The sequence below is a fragment of the Palaemon carinicauda genome, chromosome 18 (genome assembly GCF_036898095.1).
Source record: "Palaemon carinicauda isolate YSFRI2023 chromosome 18, ASM3689809v2, whole genome shotgun sequence".
Taxonomy (NCBI): Eukaryota; Metazoa; Arthropoda; class Malacostraca; order Decapoda; family Palaemonidae; genus Palaemon; species Palaemon carinicauda.
Window position 1 is genome coordinate 27,463,618 of NC_090742.1, and position 15,000 is coordinate 27,478,617.

General features: G+C 34.1%; 1 protein-coding gene across 1 annotated transcript in view; it reads right to left on the reverse strand.

Annotated features, from left to right (window-relative positions):
• LOC137657736 (agrin-like) overlaps positions 1-15,000 on the reverse strand; it is a 640,734-nt gene that overhangs the window by 64,171 nt on the left and 561,563 nt on the right. The window contains exon 11 of the mRNA XM_068392194.1: positions 6,842-7,054. Coding sequence (XP_068248295.1) covers positions 6,842-7,054 — 213 coding nt within the window. The remainder of the gene's footprint in view (positions 1-6,841; positions 7,055-15,000) is intronic.

Here is a 15,000-nt window from a genome sequence, read left to right on the forward strand (position 1 = left end):
ATGTTGTTGCTTTTGCCGAAAATAAAACTATCTATAATAGTTTCCCCTTTAATTGAAATGTAGGAAACTGGTTTAGTACAATATCTAAAACCACGCATGTATACGTGTACACACACACACACACACACACACACATATATATATATATATATATATATATATATATATATATATATATATATATTTATATATATATACATACATACATACATACATATATATATATATAATGTATATATATACAGTATATATATAAATTATCATAAGATTTTGCACAATGGGAATTCTACAAAAAAAAAAATTCTTCTTTTATAATAATAATAATAATAATAATAATAATAATAATAATAATAATAACAATAATAATAATAATAATAATAATAATATGATCGCTGCCTCAGTAGCAGTAATTTTGTATTCTATCTTCTCAATGGATTTGATTAATTTCTTTACAGCATTACTGTATTCTGCCAGTTACAATGAAAATTTCACCCTTCATCAAGGGTAAGGTTAATCCAAGGTAGGTCAAAATCGGGTTTAATGTAGAGTTAACAAAATGCCACATAAAGTAAGCAAACTACAGTTTAAAGGAACGCGTTTTGAGATGTATTGCCTCCCATCTTCAGGCTACAGTGTTTGAAATGGTGGTGGCAACGTCCTTTTATATGGTACTTCTGGTTTTTCATTTTTCATCAACTCTCTGGCAATGGGAGAGAAGCAAGTAGTGACTTAAGCTGGGCGGTGAATTTTCATTGGCTGATGTGCTCGCCGGGTAAGGCCGAGTCACAGCCAGACTGCCGCTCCACTCACTACTTGGCACTATGCCACGTCTAGCAAGGCGCCAATAAAACACATGCCCTCCAATCTCATAATAACAGTCTCATAAGGGATGAAATTGTTAAGAACATCAAAATAACTGGCAGTGCCTCTGACAGCAGATGGCAGAGAAAACATGAATGGAAGAACCTTCTGAATACAACGCAGGAGATGTTCCTTTTCCACTCCTGCCTTAAGACTAACATCCAAAGACAGAACATGGACCCTACCGAACGTGAAAAAAAAAATAAGTAGAATGCGATTAGAGACAGAACAGCCTATCTATAATGGAAATCATCACGGCATCCCCGAATCATAGTCTAGCCATCGGAAAACAGTATGGCGACTCGTTACCTAGCAGTGAGTGGAACGACAATTTGGCTGTGACTCAGCCTTACCCGGCGAGCATATCAGCCAATGAAAATTCGCTGCCCAGCTTACGTCACTACCTGCTCCACCCCTGTTACCGGAGGCAGTCAATGTAAATTCACCGCCACTTCCTACAAGTCAGAAGTACCATATAAAAGGACTTTGGCACCACCATTTCAAACTCTTTAGCCTAAAGATTCATAATGCCTCGCTATAAACTATACTTTGCTTACTTTGTGTACCATTTTGTTAACTTTACATTTAACCCAATTTTGATCTACCTTGGATTTATCTTACCCATGATGAAGGATGAATTTTGTCCTTTTACTGGCAGAATGCAGCAATGCTGAAAAGAAAATAATCAGATCTATTGAAAAGATATAATAAAAAATCAACGTTACTGAGGCAATGATCATATTCAATGAGACATGCCTTAAAGAGGGTCTACTACCGAATTAATAATAATAATAATAATAATAATAATAATAATAATAATAATAATAATAATAATAATAATAATAATAATAATTGCCCAATACAGAAAAGTACTACCTCTGTTAGCTAAGACTAGACTCCGGATATTTTTTCTTACAATCTCCAATGCTGTGCAGAAATCACCTTGATTGTGGTCAGGATATTTATATGATTGGCCTTGATTTTAGTGCTGCCTTTGTCCGTGTTCATCCTGATGGCCTTGTTTTCACTCAAACAGTTGAGAGTAGGTTGGTCTTTTCCTACCATCATTATTGAATTTTTAAGCAATAGATTGCAAAGACTAGTGGTTAATGGGTACCATAGTGAGTATAGGAATGTAATATCAAGTAGTGTAGTGTTCTAGGCTATTTACTTTTCATACTATATATACATGATATGTGGTTGGGCCTATATAGAAAACAAGTTTGTTTGATATGCAGATGATACTACTTTCTTTGCAAAAATTCCATCTCCTGAATGTAGGTCTCGGGTTGTTGAATCCCTTAATAGAGATCTAGCTAAAATTAACGCATGGTGCAAATTATGGAGCATGAAAGTGGATCCCAGACAAAACTCAATGTGTGATTGTAAGTAGGTCGACGTCATTGGCTCCTTAACATTCAGATCTTTGCATTGATAATGTTTCTTTAACTCTATACAACTTCCTTAAAATTTAAGGTGTGATTCGTGTTTACAAATTTACTTTTGAGAAACACATTCGGTTTGATCTTCTTCATTTGCACAAAAAATTTACTTATTTTGGTGATCAATCTATATCCTCAAGAAATGTTTTAACTCTTTCATTCAACTTGTTTCGAGTACTGTTCTTCTGTCTGGTCTTCAGCTGCTGACTCTTACCTCAATTTGTTGGACAGGAACTTGCGGTCTATTAAAATCTAAATATAGCCTTCTCCACCAAAAGGCTCAATACTATATAGTATTGGAGAAGTTTAATTCCACCTGTAACCAGCCTGTGGAATAATCTTCCTAATCAGGCAGTTGAATTGGTTGAACATAAGAAGTTCAAACTTGCAGAAAATATTTAATGTCACTGCAAAAGTTTACGAGACGCAGAAATCAATATAAACGATCAAAATATTGAAAAATCCTTCTTTATTTTGTGAATTAGTAACTAAGTGACTCAAACTATTTGAGATTTACTTGATTATTTTGAGAAGAGAAAGCCCGTCTGTTAAATGGCAGCTTAATCTAAATGGACAACAAAATTATGGTTAGCGAAAAATATGTTAATAATGTTACTCCTTCCACAATTCGATATTCGAAGACTGAGGAACTGGCCCCGATCATTTGTGGGTTCAAAGTCCGTTCTGAGTCTCTATGACCAGATCCTGCCAAGGTGAAGTGGCTTTCAAGTCATCACGGAAAACATTAATATCAAAACTTTTTCTTTTAGGGAAATAGAGAGCACATTTTTTGTTAAGGATTCTAATTCCTTTGAATATGTATAAATCAGCCGTTGGAGAGGCCAGCCTATAATACGTTAGGCAGAAGAAAACTCTTATGATGAGAGCTTGTGTACTTACGCCGTCCAAAGCTCCGGATTAATTGCCTTACATGCAACCTTGGTGATCTGGTGCAGATAGCGATAGATCATTACGTGGGCCAATAGCTAAGGGGGTAAGTTGATCAGAAAAGCGTGATTTTTCCTCTCATTTTCAACGGCTTAAGTAAGGATATGTTTCCAGATGGTTATAATTGTAGAAAAAGAAGCTTCTGATTACAGTATTATTCAGTCCAATTCAATCTTTATTCACAGTACAAACCAGATTATTAAAACATGGCTTATATTTACTGGATGACTGCAAAGCTTATTCATAATGTATAAGAAATATTTATGGTACATACAAGTCTAGATGGATGAGGATATTCCAGATGAAAAGGAAAGGAACATTTTTATTTACTTTACTGTTTCATCAAAAATATATTTCCTTCCATTTCCCAGGTGGAAATGGCGACTGATTTGATAATGTCACTAGTTTTGATATTGGTCTTTTTAATGAATTTTCTTTATTTACTGGATACCAATGCCACCCCTAACCTCGTAAACGACAACTATTATCATAAAACTAACTACACTCCAGTGGAGTTGATAACTTTAGAAGGTCAATCAGCTGGACCAGTTATTCACTCCTTTCTCATTTTGGTAGAAGGATCCTTTGCCTTTCTATGCTTCCCATGAATCAATTGACCTACGTTTATCAGAGACGTAGCAGCTAGGTTTGAGCAGTCATTCCTGTCTCAATTCACTTTGTGAAAATAAATTCTATGAAACATTAAGGAACTGTTGATTGTGATGGGAATTAACTATGGGGCATTATTTACATTCAAGGGAACTATATTCTAATAGGAAAACTACAATGATCTACCAAAATAAAGAATGCATAGTCATAACATGTCCTTAAGAAGTGTTTTTGTTTTCATATTTCAAGTATACCACTTTACAATCCAACGGTATCCACACTGAAGGTTTTGAAAAAAATTGAATAAAAGAGAAAATATAAGCAAAATTTCTTTTTTTGCTTCTTTATATTAATTATATAATTTTTCTACCGATATTTTTTTCAATCTTTTTTTAATTGGATTTCCATGATAAGAAGATACCCACGAGTTGAATTTTTCCCCCACCATTTTCAGTATTCTTTTGTTGGCTTTTCATATCATTTACTTTTGAATCATCTCTCCAAGCTTTGTTGCAAGAGAGGAGAGGTCACTCAATAAGGCGCTGTAAGCTGTTCGTCCCAAAAATAAAGTAAATAGTCAAACGCTGTCCAATATTTGCAGGACCACACGTTATGAAGGTGCCGCCAGGACTAATAATAAAAGCTCCCAGATGAGAAAAGACAAGCGGTAAGTAGGAAGACTTCGAAGAAAGACCTCCTAATCACAATAGCGCATTGCCTCCGGAGAGGAAAACCATTATTGCAAAAGGAGAGAATCGTCAGTAAAAAGAAACAGCTGGTTAAGACGTCATATTTTTTTATCATTATTATTTATGGCACGTTGCATTGGAAAAGTTTCATTGCAGCTGCCTACTGAATGTGTGTGTGTCTGTTTGTTCGTCTCTTAATCATTTTAGATGCAAGATTAAGTAGTGTACCTTCAGTTGACATATATTTTTGTCTATTACAACAAAGTGTTTCAGTTATCTCGTTTATCTTTGGACCTTCTTCCATCGGTGGCATAATTCGTTCGCCAGACGTCTCCTGTTTTTTCAAAAAATATAGTTTTGTTTTCTTTTTCTAAATGAGTAAACAATTGGTCTCAGTCCAATCACCAAAATCTGACAATTAATAAATAATGATAATCTTCAAACTGCGCTGCATTGCTAGTGTACTGTATAACAGCTGTCTTCAAATATCTTCTTGACAAATGGATTTACTTATAGCCCAAAATTGACTTTGATTCCCATAACTGCTAATTTTATCAAACTACTCGACTAGCAACGGTGCATAAAAAAATGAAAAACAAACCTAAATCAAATGAATAAATAAAGACAGCATCTATCAGGTCACTATAACTAGAAATATACTAAAACAGAATGATCACTTCAATAATCCTGCAAATCATTATTTCCAGCTTTGAAGAATGATGAAACGAAGCATGTACGGCTCCTCTACATCCTTTTCCAACATTACTCAAAGCCTCTCTTCATGGTAATGGAAAAGCCGTCTACTGCTTCAAAAGCTTTAGAAAAAAACATCTTTGATGTGTCTAACTTGCATTAGCTCTACGGTCGAAACTAAACAGACCACAAAGACGTTGTAAGAGCTAAAGAAGAAGATGATACTTTCTCTGTAAATATCAGTCTTGCATTTTAAATTCTTAGCTGCCTAATGGTTATAGTATATTCTACAACTTTATTTATTGCCAGAGGAACATCGTCAAATATTAGATTTTGACTATTTTATTTTCATCGTAGTTGCCACATCAAATGAATATTTTGGTTGCAGACATTTTTTCTAATAAAATTTCAACAGCTTCCTTTTCATTTTCCTCCAACTTTTGCATTACTGTAATAATCCATCAGTTAATATTGTAATTAAACTATAAATTTTTGTGGTCGTGCGTGTTGCTCGCTTTGGTCCAGTACTGGGCCCAGGGAGGCCATTTTTATTCACTATATCAGTCTTTCTGTGTGTATTTGGGATGTTGCTAGCTATGAGTTGAAAACTGTCTATACTACAACAACCAATTCAAGGAGTGAAAAATTACTTCAATTCTTAAGCTAACTTGAAAATATATCAAAATTATACACTGAAGTGTGTAAACAACGTTACCATTCACGTTGTGTTGGATTCTCCTTTAGTTCTGACGACACGGCTAACAATGTACTTTCCTGTTGTCCACCTAAATTATACTTTCATAGAAAACTATGTCGTTTATCAATGTACAAACATTGCAAGTCCTTCTTCAAGTGCTATATGAATGCTGGTTACAACTATCAGCCAATTCTGGTATACAACTTGAATTACCAATCTGAAATATCTTGATGTCTCATGTGATTTTTGCAACAGGAGAACAACAGAAAAACTCACTTTCAGGATATTTTTCTTTTTAAAATAGTAGGAAGGTTAAGGCCCTCAAGATCATGAAATATAATCTTGTAATACAAATCTTGATAATAAATTTGACAATAATTTTCTTGTAAATATAATTTGTAAACTTATTTGTTACCTTGGATCATCTATTACCTGGTCTCTAAACATTTCATTCAATCATTCAAAATATTTACTAAAGCCTTAGAACATAAGCTAGTTACAACTCAAAGAGCTATGGAAAGAATAATGATGGCGATAACACTAAATAGCCAGAAAAAAGATTGATATGGATACGAGAGCAAACTAAAGTATAGGACACTATAACGATATGTAAGAAGAAGAAATGAACATGGGCAAGACATATAATGTGAATAACAGATGGACAATAAGAATAACAGAATGCGTCCCTAGTGGTTGTAAACGAAGCAGGGGAAGGAAGAGAAGATGATGGATTGACGAGCTAAGAAATTTTGCGGGAAACTAAAGTTACGCCTGTTTGTTCAGCTGTGTAATTTTAAAGTGGACATGCAAGACTCAAATATCATTACTTATAGTTGCCAAAAATGTTGGCGAAACAGGGCCTATTATAACACAGTAAGGAAGAGCATTCGTGTCCTACTTACCACAGGGGCCCTCATGAAGAAGCTGGACCTCTTCTTTCGAGATGCAGTTGTTTCTCTCCAGAAGACATCTGCTGTGATAGGTCCTCCTGTCACTGCCGCACACAGGTTCATATTCGCCTCCACATTTTGGACACTCACATTCGGCCTGGCCGTACTTCTCGACGCATATGCCTCCCCCTTCACACTTATAGCCCTCACACGGGCCTCCGGATCCTGTGTCAACATGGGATGAAGAGATTTTAAAGTTGAATTACATTCGGTTAGGTTATAATGACCATTCTTAAGTTTCTCTGCACCTGATGCAGATTATCAAATAGAGCTTATTAAAAAAATAAATAGTCTTCTATATGAATATTTCTAAAATATCTAGAAGAGAATGTCACAATTAAATTATTTAAAGCGAAAAACAGAACAAAAGTTACTAATACTTTCCCATGGGATTTTACATGTAAAGATTTCTCAGATGTTTTATTTCTTTATTTTATGAATTAAAAAAAAAATATATAATTAAAAAATCCGTTCGTTAAAAGTACAACTCAATTAAACAAAAAATAAAAGCAGATAAGCAAACGGAAACAAGTACTATCGTTCGACCTTTGTCAAATTCTCGTTCAGGGTTGACCGGCAGTGCCGGTCGCTCTCCATCAGTGCCAGAATTGAGGCACTAAATCGTTTCAGCCTCGACTGGAGTCCATGCACGAGAAGATAAAGGATTCGCAGAAATGCATGCCAGCTGATACGATTGGATTAGGATTGAATCTTGTCTTTATTGTAGAGGGCGATGGTGATAGGCAACGCTACTTCTAGACCAGGCCCGGAAAACATGCTCACAAATAAAGAAGAAAAGAGAGGGTAAGAAGTCAAAAGATAAATGTAAATCCTGTGATAAAAGGTTTATAAATATTCAATAAAAGAATTACTGTTGTTAAAGGTTTGCTTTTGAGCTACTGCCTTTTCGAAACACCTATTGCGTCTACTATTTGTGTTTTCCAATTTATGAATTACTCATGAAGAATCGAAGCTTAGAGCGTTTCCAGCTTGGTATTCCATGCCTTGTTTTCTGTAAAACATCCCTCTCAAAAGGTCTATTCAAATCATTCAGACATAAGTTTCGTTGTATACCATTGTGAACAAAAGAGGAAACCTTCCATATCCAAACTCAAAATTTGGGGGACTTTAGGTAGGGTACTTTTCATTGAACAATGCTTCATAACAATTCATCGTGATACATCAACAAAGCGAAAATTCTGACGACCGCTGATGATACATTATCCAAACAATATTTCTGTCGTATAGCAACAGAATAATATTAATGTTAAAAGCAACAAATCGTGTCTGTAATGCACCTCCAAACTATACCTACAGATATCCAAGGATTAACTAGAGCAGCAAGAGATCAAAAGGCCTTGTAATATCCTGTATCGTTTGATTGTTTTTGCGAAGAACGATGAGTGCATCAGGATTTTTACTCTGTAGATAAAACACAAGCAGGCCTCTGACGCATTTAAAAGAAAGATTCATCAGTTGTTTGTTCATGTTAAGTTTTAATCAAAATTCGCATTTTTTCTTCTGCTTACACGTTTCCTCGATTTTATTTTTTCTCTCTCTTTTGTAACGAGAAGCTAAAGGATCTGGACAAAGAGAAGAAGAAAACGAGATAGAAAGGGAGACTTTTGATTCGATGCAATGGAATTTCACTTTGGTAATTTTGAGAAATGAAACAAAATCACGTGAGGATATAGATCTCTCTCTAATATATATATATATATATATATATATATATATATATATATATATATATATAATATATATATATACATAAATATATATATATATATATATATATATATATATATATATATGAATATATATATATATATATATATATATATATATATATATATATATATATAAAAGTATATGATAAATTTTGCACATTTAGACGTGTTTTTCATATCAAAATAAGCCATATATTTCGATACATTAATGTCTGGATTCTCTTCCCAACCTCGGGATCAGCGCCCCAGGCGGAACTATTGTCTTTGAGTGGTTCCGCCTGGGGCTTTGATCCCGAGGTTGGTAAGAGAATCAAGACGTTAATGTATCAAAATATATGGCTTATTTGGATATATATATATATATATATATATATATATATATATATATATATATATATAATGTATATATATATGTTTAGAGCAAAAAATAAAGGAGACCTGACTGATTGCAATTATTACAGAGGCATAACACTTTATGTCAGCTGTTATGAAAATATATGGTATGCTTATTCTAAAGAGTCTAGAGAAAAAGATTGATGAAAAGCTGAGAGATGAACAAGCAGGATTTAGAAAAGGTAAAAGTTCCACTGACTAAATTTTCATTTTGAGACATGTTGTACAGCAATGCAAAGAATAGTAGAATACAGAAATCCCCTTTTGATGTCATTTGTAGATTATGAAAAAGCCTTTGATAGAGTAAACCGGCCAATTTTGTGGCGAGTCCTGCGTTACTATGGAATTCCTCTTAAATATGTAAATTTGATTAAGTCTGTTCATGAGCATAGCAAGTGCAAATTTAATGCTAATGTTAATCAAATGAATTTCCTGTGAACATCCGAGTACTCCAAGGGAATGTATTGGCACTTATGTTGTTTATCCCCCTCATGGATTTTGTAATACGTAGAACAGTCAGAGATGTTGGAGAAGGATTGGACTGGAATGGTGATAGGAATTTAGCAGAAATATAGTGTGCAGATGATGCTGTTCTTGTTAGCAGAACACCACAGGATTTGTAATGCTTGCTTACTCGAATGCATGAAATATCACACGAGGTTGGGGTGAAGATAAATAGATGAAAGACAGATGATAAGAACGGAGTATGCAATGGAAGACGAAATGTCATTGTAAGGAGAAAAGATTAATGAGGTAGAATCATTTAAGTATTTAGGAACTATGATCTCCACCGGGTCTTTAAAATTAGAGTTTAGAGAAAATTTGAAAAAAGCTAATCAGACAATGGCTAGGTTAAGTAAAATTTGGAAATCAAATCGCCTGAAAATACATATAAAAATCAGACTATATATCAGTTTAGTGAGATCGATGTTACTCTATTGACATGAGTCATGGTATGACAATGGAACAATCTCCAATAGATTTTGTAGATTTGAGAACAAATCCCTCAGAAGGATATTGGGAGTTAAATAGCAGGACAGGATTAGAGATGAAACTATAAGAGATTACTCGAATGCCATATGTGGATGAGATCATGATGAGGGGTATATGGAGATGGTTTGGGCATGCTCTTCGCACTCCCCAAGAGAGATTAGGTCACCAAACGTTCAGCTGGGCTCCACAAGGCACTATAAGAGTTGGAAGATCAAGGCCTACATGGCTGAGGACTATGAAGCGCGAAGTAGGAGATGATGAATGGAGAGGAGAAGTATTGAATTAAAAGCTCAAGATAGAGACGACTGGCGAAATCTATCAGAGGCCCTTTGCGTCACTAGGCGTAGGAGATGATGATGATGATGATATATATATATATATATATATATATATATATATATATATATAAAATATATATATATATATATATATATATATATATATAATATATATATATATATATATATATATATATATATATATATATATATATATATATATATATATATATATATATTAATGACAAATCGCTGGAACGTGCGATGTCTCAAGATGATAGCAGGCCGGGAGGAAAAAGGAAACTAAGATTGGACAAGCGCTTTCGTGTTATTATTACACCTCTTCAAGGTCTTATGGTTTAAAAATACAATTAGAATACAAAGAAACCTCTGTGATGACGTAAAGCTAAATTACAAATTACTTAAAAGCTAGTTGTTTAAAAATATTGTTTACAAGAAATTCATCCAGTTTGTACATACCTGAACTGGTGTTGAGCAGATCTTCGAAATTTTTCTTAATTAAAACTGTTTCAATGATATTTCTTTTAACAAAATCCTTGCAAAATATAAGTTCTTTAGCAGCTTTCCAATTAATAGTGTGGTTGCAATCATTAATTTGCAGAAAAAGACTGCTGGCAATGTTTCCCGTTCTTACATTATATTTATGCTGTTTTAATCGAGTTTCTAGTGCTTTGCCACTTTGACCAATATATCGTTTATTACATTGATTGCATGGAATTTCGTATATACATCCGTTATTCTGTTTGGGGGAATTTTTTATCAATATATTCTTGAGCGTGTTGTTTCTAAAAATTACATTAATTCCAAAAGGTTTTAAAATTCCAGGTAGAGGTACAAACTGTTTGAAAAAAGGTAAAACAAGGAGGTTATTCACATTAAAATCATCGTTGTTAACAAAGCCATAAAATGTTTTCTTTGCCTTTTGACAGGCTTTGTTTATGAAATGTGATGGGTACTTTAAAATAAATGCTATTTCATGAATTTTCCCAAGCTCAGCTTCAAGGAGATCAGGGCAACTTACCCGCAGTGCCCGTAAAAACATGGATGAAAAAACCATCATTTTGGTTGATGGGTGATGATTAGAATAAAAATGTATATACGAATTAACATTCGTAAGTTTTCTATATACAGTAAATTAAAAAGACCTTTCTTGTCTAAATACTAGAACATCTAAAAAGGGAAGCTTGTTATCGAATTCTATCTCCAATGAAAACTCAATAGATGGTACCAGAGTATTTAAGGCTGTTAGAAAAGCTTTTTCATCCTTATCAATGGGCCACGCACAAAAAATATCAACATATCTGACCCAAAAGATACCTGCAGGTAGAATCCTAGGTAGGTACTTGGTCTCAAAAAATTCCATGTAAATATTGCTTAACTTCATTTTTTATCATCTCAAAAAATTCCATGTAAATATTGCTTAACTTAATTTTTTATCATGTGAAGCATTTCTAAGGAAAAAAAATGAATTTCAAATTTAGTTTAGCCTACGGCAAAATATTCTATATATGAACATTCAACTGTAAAGTAAATCGAGTTTAACCACTACGTCAGAGACTTCGATAAAACAAGATCGATGAACGAATGACAGAACCTTGCAATAATCATGGGCCAAATCATGGATATCAGAATCTTGAATCAAATCCTGTAGTTGAATAAATACCAGAACGCTTTGCAAACTTCCAAATCAAAGTATGAGTGCAAGAACCCTGTGCTATTGCAGATCAAACCATGAACAGCATAACCTTGTGGTGACCTGGTGGTAGCGTCCTTGACTGGTGATTGCCAAACTGGGGTTCGAGTCCCGCTCAAGTTGTCAGTTCCTTTGGTCACTGCAACCTAACCATCCTTGTGAGCTAAGGATGAGGAGTTTGAGGGAGCCTATAGGTTCATCTGCTGATGATAGCAGCCATTGTCTGGCCCTTCTTGGTCCCAGCTTGGGTGGAGAGGGAGCTTGGTTGCTGATCATAATGTAATATGATAAGTCTCTAGGGCATTGTCCTGCTTGATAGGGGAATGTCACTGTCCCTTGCCTCTGGCATTTATGAGTGGACTTTAAACCTTTAAACCTTTAAATGAAAAGTATAAATGTAAAGATTTTGTCAGATTAAACATTGGAAAAATAGATCTTGCTGCTAATCGTATCAATGCTAGAACCTTGTAGTTATTCAGATGAAATCATGTACTGTATACGCTAAAACCATAGCAAAAAATTGAATCAAAAGCATGAACATCTTAACCATGTGCTAAATAACGCCAAGTGATGAACACAAACCGGCGCAGATAATCGAGTGAAAAGTATAAATGCAGGAATCTTCAACCATATTAGATCAAATAGAAAAAAAATCTTGCAACAAACGAGTCGAATGTATTAGATAAAATCAACTTTATAAGAAATCAAGTAAAAATCGTGAACACTATAGTCCATTTCTTTTATCGAGGCAGATTTGCACCGACTCGCAGCGGTGCCCTTTAAGCTCGGAAAATTTTCCTGGTCGCTGATTGGTTAGAATTATCTCGTCCAACCAATCAGCGATCAGTAAACTTCTCCGAGCTAAAAGGACACCGCTGCGAGTCTGTGCAAACCTGCATCGCTAAAAGAAATTGACTATAGAACCTCGTGGTTAATCAAATCAGATTATGTAGAAAACACGTTACCTCAGACCGGGTCAAAACAATCAGATGTAAAATACTGTGGCCGATCAAACAAAATTATATATATACATATATATATATATATATATATATATATATATATATATATATATATATATATATATATAAAGAATCCTTGCAGAGAATCAAGCCAAAAGTATGAGCGCAAGAATCTTGTAGTAAACCAAGTCAAGCTATGAACACCAGAACCTTACTTGGCAAATACCCACAGACTGGCGATTACCTTCGAGGTCAAAACTATTAATCTCTTTTTCTGACGCTGTGTTTTCATCGTGTTGGCGAGAGAAGCTCAAAAATATATCGTCAATCAACGTTTCACCTCAGGTTTCCCCATTAAGCTTAACATATGAGCCTCCTTCTTCAACAGGATATCCTGTCGACTGCAGGATTAATTAATGACACAAAAATAGACACATGCGCGCGCACACACAAATGATCTCTCTCTCTCTTTTCGGGATCATTAGTGAGTTTATTGATAACGTAGTTTTGAGGAATTATTCTGTTTCCACCTGACCTTCTTCCGAGGACGTGTCTCTCACTTTGTTTGAAATGAGGGAAACGAAAATCATATATGGGTAAAAATATGACTTACATAAACGTTTGATAATTGAAAAGATAATAAAATAATTCTAAATATTTTGTTTTCACTAGATCTTAGTGATCATAGATATTACCCATAAACTTAAGATCTTTCAATAAAGTACTTGTAAGAGCTCAAGATTCATAGTAAGTTTAAATTCCCTAACCTCCGGATTATTTTTCTATTAACTTAAAGTATCTCCTAACTTATAGAGCCAGCTGTAGTTTTTCTTATGCAACTCATTATTATTATTATTATTATTATTATTATTATTATTATTATTATTATTATTATTATTACTAGCTAAGCTACAACCCTAGTTGGAAAAGCAAGATGCTATAACCCCAAGGGCTCCAACAGGAAAAAATAGCCCAGTGAGGAAAGGAAATAAGGAAAAATAGCCCAGTGAGGAAAGGAAATAAGGAAATAAATAAATGATGAGAATAAATTAATTAAAATAAAAATATATCATTCTAACAACAGTAACAGCGTCAAAACAGATATGTCCTATATAAACTATTAACAACGTCAAAAACAGATATGTCATATATCAACTATAAAAAGACTCATGTTAGCCTAGTCAACATAAAAACTGATACCTGAGCCCTCCTTAGACAAAACCAGTCTAAATAACGAACGATTTTCAAGTGTACTTCATCTCTTCTCTGGAGCCTAATGGAAATGAAAAGTAAGTAAAAAAGGTACCGGCCTCATTCACTGAATGCATACCAGACCCCATACAGACCTGATGATGGAGGTATTCAGAATTCCTTTTATCCCATTAGAATATATTATATTTAGCCTTGCGATTAGTATTAATCCCGTCCAAATGGTCCGACTCGTGAGCCCTGAAATTCTATGACTCAGCCAACGGTTGCAACTCTCAATATGCCTGGTATTACGATTAGGATAATTACCATTGTTATTTTGGCTATTCAGAATGAGCACATCTTCGTTTAAAGGATGTCGAAAAGAAATGAATATAAACATACATGTAAAGAGATAAGCTTTCTTTGCAATGGAATGCTTACATTCAGTAAAAACGAAATACCAGAAATACTTGAGAAGATAATATAAGAAGAGCAAAAATTATAAGAAAATAACAAATATGCGCAATCAATAAACAGAATATATAAATAAATAAAACAGTAATGATGTAATTCATGAACAGCTGTTGAAGGTGAAACACTTCGGGTGCGGATATACGTGTGTGGGTTAAGTAAGACTCTATTATGATTCATATATCTGCAGATGTGAGTTTAGTGATAATCTCAACACTTTCTTTGTACATCTCTCTCTCTCTCTCTCTCTCTCTCTCTCTCTCTCTCTCTCTCTCTCTCTCTCTCTCTCGCACAAGCACAAATATCTGTATCTATCCATATATATATATATATATATATATATATATATATATATATATGCACAGTAAATATATATAAA